Genomic DNA, 15,814 nt, shown 5'->3' with positions numbered 1-15,814 from the left:
TTAACCCAGCTGGTTAGTGATCCACTACCCTTAGCTGCCTCACGCTGCTCCTTCTTTTTTACTTTAGAATTATTGCTTTTTCAAAAGATCTCTTCTGTAACATTTCACAGGAAATTACATTACACTTTTATACTAAACACTAACGTTTTTAACTAAACATGAAGTACACTTTTCCATGTTGGGACAAGTTATAAATAGTTCAAGTTTTAATAAAATAAATTCCTTTAGATTTTTAGATAAATCTTGTTAAATTTGTAACACAGTGGTTTGACCTGGACTCATTAGCGAGTCTCATTATAATGATAAATTTCCCATAAATAGAGAGATAGAAGTAGTCACATTATGTTTTCTGGTTGGTTTCCAGTCTAAACCAACAGTTTGCTCCATTAGACAGGCTGAACCTGTCTGAGGTGAGCAGCAGTGCAGACAGAAGCACTTTTCTCTGATGCTGTCATTGTCAACAATACAGTTACACTTCTGTCTCATATCTATCTATCTATCTATCTATCTATCTACTATCTATCATCTATCTATCTATCTATGAAAGCAAGAAGGTCTGCGTGAGTGTGTGTGTGGAGTGAATTTCTCCCAACACACGTTTGTTGGACGTCAAACTTCATGATGGCTTCCAAATACCCCAAGTTTAGCATCCTTAAATTTGAAGTATATTAGTCATTTCCAAATGATGCAAAAATATCATCTTATATCAGTGATGTCATAAAAAGAGGGAAGAGGAGTTTAAATCGGTATAAAAAAACACAAAAAAAACAAAAAAAAACATTATACAGTGATTCTAAACTAACGTCTCCTTTAAATAATGTGCTACACACACAAGGCCAAACAGGATGAAACAGTTCAACTTTATCACCAAAAAAGGAAATTACAAAGTCGACTATAGCGAACACAGAACATCACAGCAGAGACACTGACAATAATGAACAGTCACATTATTCCAACAGTCTACACTCATTTCACTACATTTATGATTCTTGTAAAAAATGTTTCATTTCCAAAATATAATTTAAAAAAAAAAATGTTTTCAATAAAAAACCTTAAACAGATCTGGTTAAAAAAATAAATCAATATAATAATTCTATGAAATAATATAAATAAAAGTCAGAATAAAGAGAGGGAAGAGGAGAGAGAGGAGAAAACACAGACTGCAGAGAGAGAAACATGTTACAGCATCAACATTTACATAGAATCAGTTTAATGCTTTATTTAATGTGAGAGAGAGAAGAAGAGGACCTAAACCAGGGTTGGTGACCTTTAGGATCACCATTGAGTGAAGATGTTACTTTTGTGTGTGATCTGCCTGAAAACAGATGTTGTTGTGGAATAAATGTTTTTCCAGATGCAGCAAAAAAAAAAAAAATAAACAAGTCAGCAGAAAACTTCTTTTAATCCAACGCTTTGACAACAGTCAGAATACAGACACAGTGCACTGTACGTGATCATAGGTTCCTTTGGCTAAAACACAGCTTAGGTTGGTTATTTTCATTTTATTTCAACTTGACGGCACATTCATGTTCACCCAGGAGTGAAACCTATTCAGTTTTTGACCTCAGTGTGTGAGGGGGCTCTAGCGCACCATCTATATCTATTTCACTGTACAGCTCCTCGAGAGTCACGTGTGCGGCCAGAGCCAATCGCTGCGCACACAGTCAAGCAGACACGGACTGCAAACACACAAGTGAGAGAGGAAAATAGGTTAGACCGTAGAAGGGGGAGGGGCTTCTGAGCAGCCACGCTCACACTGATGTATTGGCAAAGCTCTCAAGTCTCACTTATTGGGCCTAATGTGAGTCACTGGTGTGCGTGCATGTGCGCGGCTAAAGCGCGTGCGTGTGTGCGAGTCACACACACACACACTTAACTGCTGTGTATAAATGGGGAGGCTTAGCTTCAGCTCAGTGCTGGGACATTTTCTACAATGGTTTTTCACTTGTTTTCTGAGCTTGGTTTCATGCTAGTAATTCCTGGATTCTATAACAAGTGTTTCTTCCCTGCTTTTGGACATTCTTCTTGTTTTAGCCCAGCTCTGTGTGCTTGGTTTGTCTTTTAGTGTTTTTGATTATTTTTTGATTATAATTATTGGGTTAATGCACCTGAGCTCCACCTCCTTTCCTGCATTTGGGTCTGCAGCGACACCTGCACATGACACTACATTCATTTAAGTTCTGCATAGAATAGTTTGTCCAAATGTGCAGTTATTTTTTTAATAAAACAACAATGAATTCAATTAAATTCAATTATCAGGCTCTAAGTATAGATACATTTATGAACTCTAAAACTGAGAAAATAACCTCCATTCAATGCTGTTTTGGTGTTGTGCGTTACGTTTAATCTGATTGGTCGGCTATAATGTGATGCATTACATTTAATCTGTTATATTGTGATGCATTTGATTGTCTCATTATTTCATTTTTTGTAGTTTCACAGTGTCTGTTGATCATTTTAAAACAAAAAAAAATAACTGACTCAGTAATGGTTGGGTGTAGAAATGTAATGAATTACTTTACTTCTTTTAAATGTACTTAAGTACAAGTACAATTACTGATTTAGAAATATACTCAAAAAAGTACAAGTACCCATAAAAGCTACTCAATTACAGTAATGTGAGTACTTGTAATCCATTACTTTCAGCTCTGCTTAAACATGTTGTACCTGAGACACTGACTGTAACTGAGCTGTGTGAGATTTTAATCTACAACTGCAAAGAAACTGAGGACTTCAGTTGTGGTGTTGTTTTGTTTTTGTGACTCTCACGCTTTGCAGAGATAATTACAGAGACGAAAGCAATGGAACAAACAGAAAAGAGGAAGTCAGTGAGAAAAAAGAAGCTGAAAATAGGAAGTACATTGAGACATATTTACACCTTATCTTGGGTCGGAAATGAAGAAAGAGTATCTGTGTGAGCATCGTTTTTTAGACTTTAAGAGTAAAGTTGTATTAGTATAAGACATTTTTAACAGTCATTAAGTCATAATATTCCAAAAGTAAACTTATTCTATTATGAGAAAAAACTATTTAATATTATTAGAATAAAGTTGTAATTAGACAAAGAAAAAGCCCTGAAAATAAACATTGACAGCCGACAAAAGATCTTGATGTTCTTTTCAAACTTCTGATGATAATGTTATGTTATGGTTTCTTTTTTTCAAGCAACTGTTCTTTAATAAATCCACTTTGATCTCCTGACATGTTTCGACTGACAACTGCCAGTCTACATCAGAGGCGTCTGCTGATTGCTTTGATGTTTCCACATTGTTACACTTTGAAAAAAGCTGATCCACCAAACCAAACTGTAAAAAAATGAGCCACAAAAAGAAGAGTCACTGCGTAACAAGAACTTATGAAATGCACACACATCAGTGGAGGCGTGTTACTGCTACAGCTTCTTTTCATGTACAGTTAAAGCTGGTGTAAAATTCCTCTGTCCTCTCCTCACACACTATCTTCTTCACTGCTTCTTTGACTGTTGAAGACATCACTTCTTCTTCCTCTTCCTCCTCTTTTTTTCTGACCTACAGGAAACAATACGGGAGTTTTGATTGATTGTATGTGTTTAAAAGAGGATAGCAGCATATGTCAACAAGGAAGCATTTGTCTCCACCTTCATGGTGTTTCACACCCTTGTAATTTAATCAGAGTTTTAACCCTTTAACACCTGTAATATTAACATCTCCAAAAACAGGGCATTTTATGGAAACTAATTACAGGCGTTTTTGGCCCTAATGGCATCAATGGAACTGAAGGAAGCAGTTCCTGTGTGGCTGCAGACACAAGGCCTACATCACAAACACAAACACTTCCTAGGAGTTCTCTTGCAGCAAACTTTGCAGCGCTGTCGACCCAGGATGGCAGTGGGATTTTGGAGGCTGGAGCTGTTTTGCATCTCATTCCTGCTCCATGCAGTGTACGACACCATTCCATCACCAACAGAAACCACCAGTTTCCAAGAAAATCAAGAAGGGCCTTCTCCAAGCAGCACAATCATGGGAGATGAGAGTGGACCTCGGCAGGAGACTTATCTAAACCCCAGTTTATACAAACACCACTGAGGCTTGACTTGTTCTTGTGCTCAGAGGAGTAAAAAAAAATCATCCTGATAGAACTGACCATCCTGTGGGAAGAGGGATGCGAGGAGGCATAAGAGAGGAAAGATTCTAACTACCAGGACCTTGTCGAGCAGTGCAGGGACAAGGGTTTGTAGGCCTGGCTATTCCTAGTTGAGGTTGGGTGCAGGAGTTTCAAGGCACAGTCTGTGTGGAAGACACTCACAGTTCTGGGAGTAAGACGACTGTCCACAGGGTGGGTGAGGCAGCAGAAAGACCATCTTGTGGACTCTGGAGTAGGAAGGAGGAATTGTGCTGGGGGCCATGAGAAGATGGGCAGTGACTGAAACTGAAAGCACAATAGCGCAGACTTTTTACACTGCTCTGAAAACTAGCTAGAAAAAAGACAACTTTTGTTTAAATGTAAATAAAAGCTAGGATTTTTTTTTTTTTTTTTTTTTCACAATGATGTCTCTTGTACATTGTCTTTTTTTTCTGTGAGACCCACCTGTGTCATTTTCATTCAAGAAAAAGTCAAAATATAAAACACCTTACACACAATCTCAAACAACTTCTATATTTCACTGTCAAATTAGTTCAAATAAAATGCAGTATATAAATATCTGATCCTACACTTATTATTACTTGTGCACTGATACTTGCTACTGTATTTGTAAAACAAAAATTACTAAAACACAAAATTTTAGAGAAAAAGTCTCTGGGTTCACCAGAAATTTATGATATAAAATGAGAACCACTGCACTAAGCTGTCAGTTCATTGATGTGACTTTATTTTATGACTGTGTAATTGGGTAAATCATGAACTTGTAACTTTTACAACTCAACTACCTTCTTTTTTTATTTTAGAATGGCTTTGCAAGATTTGTCTGAATGGGCCGACGCTCTGGCCCCTTTAATGGCTGCTGCCCCTGAAGGTGAAGGTGGTGAAATTAAAGGAGGAGGTCAGGGTAATTCTTGGAAAGAAAGACAATGATAATGTGGTCCCCTTGGACCAAAAGAAAAACAGAGTGTAGCATCAGCGATGGAGTGACAGTGGTGAAGACCACCTTTTTGAAGAATATTCCCAGCAGGTAACTGCTGAGAATACCTTCTACATGAAGGGCCACAGCACAGTGGGGAATGAGGCCCCCTGCCACCTTAGGATAGTGAGAGGAACACGGCTTCACTGCTCCTCAGATGCAGGTTTCAAGAGCACTGGAGGATGAGGTGAGATGAGGAGTGCCTCATCAAAAGCTGACCTGGAGCAGGTGAGATCTTCTGCTTGACTTTGTAGGAGGTCCAAATTAGATTGTATATTTAATGCCTATATCAACACTCACTGTTAGACACCAAAAGCAAGGCATTAACTAAAAATTCAAAGCATGTTCGACCACATCACAGAACATTCACCCTTTAGGTCAAAAGCCACACATTATGCACACCACCCAGCACAGTCCTGCTCTCGTGTGTTAAGATTAAAAGTACAGTTGTCCTTATTTATTTGTTTTATTTATTACTTAGCAATATTACACAAAAAGGTTGCGCTGTTGTGCTGAAATCACATTTGCCAGATGACAAATTAACTGCAATGTCTTTATTCAAACACCAGATGGTGCACTATAAGTGTAGTGGCTACAACATTTGACCAAGGGCCACACAGTTAGTGAGAGTAGTGATAAAACAATGTTCATGAAGTGAATAACATCACTTCCCTTGGTTATTTTATTTTTTATTTTATTGTCTGAATAAATGAAGTAAAACTAGTCCGGTTGGAATGAAAGGTTGTAATTATAAACTATGACATAAGAATTTGCAGTTATTTTATTAGAATCTTAGTATTCTTTACAAGTTGTATTGGTAAAGGACAGTTCATAAAAGTCATTATCTTAATGCACCAAAATTCTTGCACTAAATATAATTTAGACATTTAAATTTGTAGATCAGTATTATACAGGTCTATCCCACTTGAGATCAAGCTGCACTTAGGTGCCCCTGAGATACAATGATTTTGACACCTCATGTACTTTAATTTTTAATGATATAGAACAATTAAATGTGAATAAAATCGACAATGATAGCAAAAAATTGAAGCTGTTGTTTTGGTCTCATTTATTTGGCTCCTCCAAACAAAATAGATCCACAACTGGAAGGGAGACGAGGCTGTTGCCAGGCAACACAAACATTTTCTATTAGAAAGCCTGAAAGAGGAGTGATAACGTGTGTAAAAAGTCCCAGTGCTGTTGTTACTCTGGACCAAACACATTCCATGAGTGCTGAGATAATCAAATGACTTGTTTGGAACTAACTGTGTTTAATGTACATTTACAATTTAAAAAATATCATTAACTGACCAATACATTTACTACTGCTGTCACCCTCTTTTATAGGATGGGACCAGAGTCATCATGAACCTCTGGAGAGAAGCTGTCCTGTTCCCCATCCTGCAGCACAGCAGGATTAAAGTGACCCACCTAAAGGGTGTCACTAACCACTATGGCTTTCAGCTGCAGAGTACTAACAGTACTGCAGTACATGTAAATATTCATTTTTGTTTTCAATAGGATGATTGGTTCTCTTCCCCTATGTATATATTCATTCATCTTTCTCCTAACAGTCAGTGATATCTGCAGCCCAGGAGGTGGAGGTACTGTCCTGTCTGCCATCAGAGGAAGAGGAGTACATTCTCTCGGAAAATGTTGTCGTGGCACCGACCTGTGGGAGCCTCTGGCCCCCATGCTCTATGATCCCCTCAGGGTCAGCATTGTGTGCTGCAGGGGGGAGAGTTTCCACCATTACTCCTATTTAAAATAGGTGTAATAGGTGCATATGAGGTTGAAATAATATCTCTGCTTAACCAACAGCAATAATTAAATGTTGGCCATTGTTTCCCAGTTACCAGCCAAAGAATTATACAGGATCAACCTCATTAGACAAATAACCAAAATAAACTGGAACAAATTTACCTACAAAAGATAAAGACGGATCTTGAAATCCTGTTACTTCAACGATAGTTAATGTGGGTGCATAGTATATGTGAATGATGGTACTATCTGTAGAGATTTTAATAGATGCTTTTGAACTTTTAGGGAATAAGAATAGCACAAAATTACTTGTTTCTGTATTTCTGTATTTCTTTTTCACAAACATTTCTGGGGCTTTTTTCAAAAGCAATGTTGTTTTATATAATGTTTTGATGGGGGGGGTTAAGGAAAGAGTTTAACATAGATTCCTGCAGACAATGTCCCTTATGGCCCTTCCATCCTGGGCATCAGCAGCAGGATGAAGGGATGGTCATCCTCAGGAATCAGTTGTACAGCAGGGTGTGGCTCCCCTCTAATAATTGCAATATTATTGAGAACAACACATGCCACAATAATGTCACATGACCTTGCTGGAGTGACCCTGAGCTTTTTCAGGCACTGGAACCGAGCTTTGAGAATGCCTATGGTATTCTCAACCCGGGCTCTAGTCCTGCTGTAGGCCACATTAAAATGTAGTTGGGGACCAGGCTCAGGGTCAGGATATGGAGTCAGTAACATTGGCAGGCATGGGTAGCCTCGATCTCCCAATAGGTATCAAAGTGGCCTGTAATAAGAGGATATACAGAACTTCAATTAAACTGGAGATGAACAGTGCAAAAAACGTTCTTCCTTAACACTTGCAAATCTGTTGCTCAGACTACACTCCCCATAAATTCTGGAGTCGTGCACAGAGCCAGGCCACTTTGCTTCCACATTGGTGATGAGGTAGGAGGGATCACATGATCTTCACAGTTCAGAGGATGACATGTTCAATGAATTACAAATACATTTCTATGTACGAGTGTGATAGCTGTTCGACCTGGACATTGATGCTGTGAAATGATTTCCTATTCACATAGTCCGCCTCATTTTGGAGCAATTGTGGGATTTGTGTCCCATCCACTCAGCTTAAAACATTTGGGACTCCTGCTGAATTAGAGCACATTAAACTACTCACCCACCTGTGTGGTTGCAGCACAATGCATGTCATTTTAATAATACAGTAAATAATGTGTACATCACTCACCTGCAATCCTGTAGAATACAGCCTTTATATTAGCCACTGGCTTGTATCCTGGGAACGTGACAAACGAAGGAAGTCGGCCTTTTAATGCCAGAGCAACCTTCCTTATTGATCTGCATACAGTTGCCTTTCCCAGGTGCTCAGCATCCTCAATATTATAAAGGAAACTACCGTTAGCGAAAAAACGTAAAGCGTCACACAAGATTTGTTTGGATGTGAGCGCTCGTCCACGGTATGAGGTTCCTAATGTGTGGTCCCAGATGATCATAAAGAATAAACTAAACTGGTAGCATTCCCAAAGATACTCCTCAGGAAAATAAAACATATCCTGTCTTGGCCGAAAAAGCTCTCGCAGCGTAAAGCATTTTAATCATTTGAGCTTCTATGTCAATGGGATTAGCAATGAACAAACAATCCATGACTTCACTCTTGTCCAGGTGGGCGGAGCCAGGTAGAAACCCAGGGTTTCTTTGATAAAACCTGCCAGCAACCAGGTTTAGTTCACTGACAATGTTGCCAGGGTAACATACTCAGAGAAGAACATACCTCATGTTTAGGAATGGGATACTCAGAGTTTCCCTCATTTGAGTTTAAACATAACCCACTTTATGGAATACCCTCTGAACAGAAAGTGAACTGATGGTGTTGACTCTCTGATAGCACACACTCAACTGAGCAAAAGACCTGCCACCCCCTTATATAGACTCTGAGCTACTGATTGGAGTCAGCTGAGGGAGAACATCACAGGTGCAGCCAATAGCTCCTGATTGGTCCTCAGAAAACCTTTGACAATCTGTCCAGAACAATGTGTGGAATAAAACCTGCACTGCCATGAACTATTAGGGAACCTCTAGACATTCTGTAACGTACAGACCACTAGTGTCTGGGTTTTTTTTACTAATAAGATACTAATAGTTGCATTTTCAGATATCTAGCATCACAAGAAGTTATTAGTAACTGTTTAGAAGTCAAATACACCTTTGCTATACTACTTGACCAATGCAGGATGTCTGAGGCCTATGGGGTCCATAAGAGACAGGGTTCTACTGGTACATTGTCATGTTTCAGGTCATCCACAGGGTTCAAGGTCCATTTCAAAGGTATTCAGTGTTAGTTGTTGTACACATCACATCAAGTCATTCACTGATTTATCATTATTTATTCAGTGATTTATTATTTATACTGAAATAAATAAAATTAAACCTCCATTAGAACTGAGGTAAACATGTACAAAAAAATCAAATGTGTACATAACTTTTTGAAGGTAGTCAACTGAAACTTTTAATGTTCATCAAGCTCGTGCTTTGGAGTGTCTAGGTTTTTGTGTATGAACAAGAGCTGTTCAACATGCTGGTAGTTGTGCTGCTCCAAAAGAGAAGTCACAATGTTTTGCAGTGTGAAGATAGGATTCATTTTTCTGTCCGTGCCACAGTTAAATTATCTCTTCTTTCTCCTCATACTAACGACAGAATTATGTTTGTTTGTGTAGAAAGCCATCATCATCATCATCATCATCAGTGTTTCACTTGTTATTTACTCTGTAGTGTGATCAAACTGTGGCTTTACAATGGACACAGTGTCATTTTGACGTCTGATAGAGTTTCATTTCATAAGTTGCAGCTGACGTGCGTACTACAGCACACAGCTGATTTGCTGCTACCATCCTTCCAAGAAAAGGAGTGGACAGCAAGGATCAAATATAATTAAATGTAACACATGTTGTCCCGTCTAAAACTGGTAAATTTAAACTTATTAGAAATTCTGATTGTGAATCTAATGAAAACAATAGCTGCCCATTTAGATGCCTGAACAAAACCACCAGAACACAAATGAAACAGGAAATTTATAATACTCGCAAAAATAAATTAAAAAAATCACACAAATACATTATGGCTGATTCACTTTTGCTAGCGCACTTTTTCTCTCTTTTTCTGTCGATCCAGAATACAACGGTACAAAAAACAATAGCTGCCCATTTAGATGCCTGAACAAATCCACCTGAACACACAAATGAAACATAGGAAATTCATAATGATCGCAAAATAATAAATAAAACACAAATACATTATGGCTGATTAATGTTTCTGTCGATCCAGTCCTTTTTCAGCGTAACAGGCTCATTAAATTGACCAATACGTTCAATATGTTAGTTACAGATAGCATTTTGGGTTCATAATTTTTTAATGTTGGACCAAAGCATTTAATGTAAAGTGGAAGTAAAATCTTTTTTTTTTTTTTTTTACTGTTCGTTGGCGTCACCAAGGTGGAGGTCAGGGATTTGCTGCTTGAAAAGGTTAGAGACCACTGTTCTTCTATACTGCACGCCTAATTTAGCTACATTATGTGTTAATCCAGTAGAATAATACAACAGGGTGTGGACAGGAGATAAGTTCTCCCTGAAGGTGAGAGCTTTGTGCTCAGGATGGCACTCATTCATTGTGTCTTATTCAGCCATTTTACAAGGACAACCACTGTGCACTGGTGCTGGTCTTTCTGTGCATCTGATAATAGTTTGATGGCTGGCGTCTGGTGTACATTGTGGTTCTGATGCCTGGAATGTTGACGCATGCAGCAATAATCACTCTTCTACTGTATATTTGATTTTAAATATTTCACTTCATATTAAATGTTCTTATGTATATTGTTGAACAGTATTAATTTATTAAATTGTAATTTTTAAAACTTTAAAACCTTCCAATGAAATATTTCAATTAGGATCAAAAAACAAATATAAGCTTCTATTTTGGTCCATTAATGTGTAGATCCCACTCCAGAGAAGTCATTTCCTCACCAGTCATGGACATCATTACAAGTCACTGGTTCAAAGCTATTTCTCTGCAGCTGTCCCCCTGATTTTATCCATGTATTAAAATTGAAATATGTCTCTGTTTTTGTCAAAAACATGATGGTAACTTATTCTATATTATCTTTTCAGAATGTCTCTCCAGCAGCTTCTCACTGCTACTGCCTCGCTTTACACTCGGGTGCGAGCTTAAAGGTGGTGGTGGTGGATATGGTGGCTAGTGTCCACCCATCAAACGTTCAAGGAGTAGGCTACACCATTTCACCACTGTCGGAAAGCGAAACAATTCAGTCCCTTTACTGAAGTCACAGGTGCGCCAGGTACCGGCACATTATGGGCTCTGTCTCGACGGCAAAGCGCAGGCTGCGCCCGGTGCGGCACGGCGCGGACCGCCCCGCCAGACCGTCAAGACAGGGCTTGCGAAATAAAATCACAAAATAAAGAAAAAAAAAGAAGAAAGAAAAGCTTTGTACTCACCAAACGACTATCCCCGCTTATTTGAACACAAAATCCATCCTCCTTTCTTTCCTCAAGAAGACTTCAATGACTGTTGTACAGTTTATCTGTCTGTCTCAGTTCCACCAATAAGTCCTTTTCTATCAACATGGAGGCTAGTGCTGAAAGCCGAGTCTCTCTGAACCTGTGAGCCAGGGATACTGCTCGTAGCTGCTGCTTTGAAAGTGGCGCACAAACCCTTTTCCCGGCTGGGATAGGTTAGCTAGCGCGGGGGTTTGGACGACCTAACGGGACACCAGCTTCCATTTGGTTAACGTCACTCTACTTTGCATAGCGCTGCCTCTCACTAGTGCGTATCCAATCAGAGGACGTGAACGTCAGAACGTGTCACGTTCAACGTGATACCTGCTAGCTGGCCCTGATGTCGCCAACTCAAAATCTGATTGGTTATCACAATCTGTCTGTTTCAGTTCATTTAAGTGTACAGGCATCCCCACTTTTAATTCTGAAGGCCTCGAGAAGATTTCGTGGAGCCTGGCAACACGTGATAGCTCAAATATGATTGGATGAAAGCTATAAGATAAATATACAATCCTGGAAGTAGCGCAACCAAGAGGAAGGCTATGAAATGAAGAGAAAAGACTATGAGGAATAATTTAATACATATTTATAAAAAAAATATGTTAAAATGAAATTTATTTTCTGATTATGTTTAGGCCAGCAGAGAAGGCATTGCTGGCCCTGACGGCCCACCACTGCTACTGCAACACCACATCATCAGTAGAATAACACTAACCTGTCTCACCACAATTAGTTTATTGTTCCAGTTAAGTTCCACTTGGCAGACCACAGTATATCTTAAGCACTTTTTAAATGATGAAACATTTATAATAATCTGTGGGTATAAAATTATCTGAAAAGAGTGGAATAGGACAGACAATATTTGCAATTTTTCCAGAAACCATTCCAATAATGTTTTCATTTGTGACTTTTCAAACATAATGCAATTTCTTTGTTCTCCCTTTTTCACTGTGGACACATCTCAGAGAAGGGGCCTGCAAAGTGTCCTTGTGTGACAGCTCAACACAGGGGGTCAGGGGTCAGTGGGACAGTGCTATGATCTTACAGCATCCCAAATATATCTGTTTGAAAAGGAGGGAGAAGACGGATGTTCTTCCTCCGTGTGGAGTTGTAAAAAAAGTTTGTACTGAACATTTCAAAGTGTTGGGCCAGCCTTTTCAACTGCGTTATTGGGTTCAAAAGGCCGCATAGTGGGGTTAGCTATGCACCTCAAAGTTGCTGGGGCAGTTATGTTGTAAACAGTTGTGATAAAAAAACAGGCTCCTTGGTTAATTCCTGTTAGAAATGGTCTTTAGGCTTGATGTGGTTTGGTTCCCTACACTATTAATAAATTAATATTATTTTTGTCATATTATCTGTCATCACAAATGTTTCCCCAATTCTAAGTATATATCCAAATATTATCTATTATTGTATCAGTGGCATGACTTTTATTATTATTTTTTATGACCATAGGAGGAAACTGAGATCATGCTGCCAAGTAGGAGTTTGGTATTAGTTTTAGGTGCTGACATGGTATTGGGCAATGCCATCATCACTACTGACTTATGAAAAATAAACACAGTTTCTTTTCATTCTGATCCAGGACATTCAGCAGCTCTGCAGAACTTTTAGAACACTACAATATCAGGGACTTCCACGAAAAGCTTCAAAATATTTTGGAAAAAGGAGTCAAAACTACAAAAACATTAACAAAACAGATAAGTTATATAGTGTGTTTATTTACACATACACAGACAGATAAACAGAGTGACTGAATGACAGTTGTCCCTGGTTGGATTGGATAGGAGAACAAGACGAATGGAGAGAACAGAGGACCTGAGTGGACGGGAGGGTGTATAGATAGAATAGAATTGATGGAATACATGGAATTACTCCTGCACGGAGCAACAGAAGCAGCCAAAAAACGTTTTACGAATTCTGGAAAAGAACTTCCGAACATTCCTAAATCTCTTGGGGGCGGGGATGGGGACGTCTTCCACCACAGGTCCATTCACTGAGGAAAATGATTCAAGATTTTCATCACCACAATGAGGAAGGGTGAAGATTCCTGAATCATCCACTGATGAATTATGATTGAATTCTTCTCCCCAATCGAGACTTGGCTCCTTAACACTTCCATTGTCATTATTCACATCAGAAAGTGGTTCGATTTGGCTGGATGCAGGAGTCAGGATCTGATCAAATGGCTCACGTCCATGCACCTCATCAGATTCCCAGCTATTTGCAAGAAGAACCTGGCCAGGAGACAGCTGAACCTTATGTTCCTCGTCAATGTCCTCATTGGTACACTTCATTGACATGAGACTCTGTGCCTCGGTTAGACTAGAGGAAAAATTAAAAAACAAAGATTAATTTAAAAAAAAGTCAATTAAACAACAAGCTGATCTCCATGTGCATGATTGTCTCCTCAGTGCAGTTACTCACTAGCCATTGCTGCCTGGATCCTGGCTCAGGTGGGACATTGTTATGAATGGATGCTGAAGGGCCTCAGTGGGAGAGATTCGCTTCCCCCCATCCTGATGCAGTACCTGCTTGAGGAAGTCTATGAATGCCCTCCTGTCCTCCAACTCCTCAGCATCCTCTTCATTAAAGATCTGGATTTAAAACAAAAAAGAGTTAGGTCCTCGCACAAGTTCAAACCTCTCTAGCTCATAACATATGATAAGTGTTAACAAAAAATAAACTGTGAGTATTTTCATCTTATAAACGCATGTATAAAGTATGTTACATTTTAAAGAAGAGACCGCTGCTAAGTATTTGAACTCAAATATTGTAGAGAACACTTACATAGAGCAGGTCATCCCATGATTTGAAATGACAGCGCCATGCGGGCCATTCTTCAGCTTTTTTGTCATTATTAGCGGAATATTCTTCCGGTGTCTGAGGAAACACATCGACAATGACAAGGGTTAAAGATAAGTTTAAGACAACAATCAAGGTTCAACAACAATAAAAATAATGTTTTTACCAGGAGCCTCCATCTTGAACCAAACTCATCCTCTTCCTGACAGAAGAATTTCTTGGTATACACGCCACAACAGAGCTGGTAGTCCGGCGGCATGCCAAGAAACTCCACCATGGCTTTCATCTGCAGAAAGAACACACAATTACACACATTAGGGGCATTTCTTCAAGACTTTATATACATGCATATAAAACAGCCTGAGAAAGAGCACGTGGGTCACTAAATGGATGGTGGGATGGTGTATAAAAAAAGGTGAATTACCATGAGATATTCACAGTTGACAGGGAAGAGGCTCTGATCCAGGTACAGGTCGGCCAGCATACAGCCCAGCCCCCACATGTCAATGGCCTCTGTGAATGGTAGACCAAGACAAATCTCTGGGGCCCTGTGAAGCAAAATGAATGAGATACGCTTTAGAAATCTGTTGCTTAGCACTAAGTGCCAACACTATAATGACTAAACATGTAACAATTCATCATTAGAATCAATTCATCGATTTATATTCCTACGATCCAACTACATCGATTTGGTGCTCGGCAAGTGGCCTTCCGGATGACATCAATTGATATAAAATTGTTCTAAAAAGTAATCAATCAGTTGTGTCGATACAAGGAAACATAGCGTTAGCATTAGCTCTGCAGAAAGCCTCGAGCTCACCATTAAGGTAAAATAAAAAGTATCAGGTTTAACCACTGCTCATTGATCCTGAACAGATCTTGTTTACACTTCATTTTTAATATCAATGTTATGTAGTTTTTACATTGAAAAAAACAACCAGAAAAGTCTGATGAACCTAATATGTAGTTTTTATTGAAAATATATTGAGTAGTGAAAATGAGAGCAGAAAAGTTAACATTCTGTTAATATAAACTGAAGTGTAGGTTGGACCTTAGTCAAATTAAATGTGAATACATTTGTCATGAAATGTTGTTTACTTGTTTGTTAATGACCATAATTAATTTTTAGATGATTCCCCAACAATAAACACCAGGAATCAATAAATCCTAATTACCTGTACTGTACAATATTCAGGTATTTATTTCAGTCACACAGAAGTCATTCAGGCTGACACCCTCATACCTGGAGCCGATGGGCTGAAGCTGCATCCCACACCTGGCAGCAGAGGATGGAATAGCCAGTCCAAAGTCAATAAGCTTGACTTTGTATGGAGTCTTCTCATGGTTTGCCAGCATGACATTGTCAAGCTTGATGTCAGTATGGATGATCCAATGAGATTGGAGTCCCTGTAATGCAACCAACATCTGCAGGAACACAATGAGAAAAGACAGGATTATAATCAGAGGTGAAAGTAAGGGATCACAAGTAATCACGTTACTGTAATTTAGTTGCCTTTATGGGTACTTTTACTTTTTTTAAGTATATTTCTACATCAGTCATTTTACT

The 15,814-nt window shown here is 38.9% G+C and overlaps 1 protein-coding gene across 1 annotated transcript; it reads right to left on the bottom strand.

Annotated features, from left to right (window-relative positions):
- Positions 1-13,263: 13,263 nt before the first annotated feature.
- LOC114457986 (homeodomain-interacting protein kinase 2-like) lies at positions 13,264-15,564 on the bottom strand. The gene is made up of 6 exons (XM_028440191.1): positions 15,491-15,564; positions 14,672-14,795; positions 14,414-14,533; positions 14,233-14,325; positions 13,870-14,039; positions 13,264-13,767 (listed from the first exon to the last, which is right to left on the bottom strand). Exons 1-6 carry the CDS (start codon positions 15,514-15,516, stop codon positions 13,314-13,316), a joined length of 987 nt encoding a protein of 328 aa, XP_028295992.1. The 5' UTR covers positions 15,517-15,564; the 3' UTR covers positions 13,264-13,313.
- Between the last annotated feature and the right edge of the window lie 250 nt (positions 15,565-15,814).

The sequence above is a fragment of the Gouania willdenowi genome, chromosome 24, assembly GCF_900634775.1.
Source record: "Gouania willdenowi chromosome 24, fGouWil2.1, whole genome shotgun sequence".
NCBI classification, from domain to species: Eukaryota; Metazoa; Chordata; class Actinopteri; order Blenniiformes; family Gobiesocidae; genus Gouania; species Gouania willdenowi.
The sequence above is the reverse complement of the archived record's forward strand: the minus strand, read 5'-3'. Positions and strand labels throughout refer to the sequence as shown.

Excerpts from the sequence above, each read along its gene's own strand:
- LOC114457986 (XM_028440191.1), bottom strand. The coding sequence starts at position 15,516 with ATGCAGCTTCAGCCCATCGGCTCCAG. Across the intron at positions 14,796-15,490 it reads CTTCAGCCCATCGGCTCCAG|GGCCCCAGAGATTTGTCTTG; the intron begins GTATGAGGGTGT and ends TTTGCTTCACAG. Across the intron at positions 14,534-14,671 it reads TCAACTGTGAATATCTCATG|ATGAAAGCCATGGTGGAGTT; the intron begins GTAATTCACCTT and ends TTCTTTCTGCAG.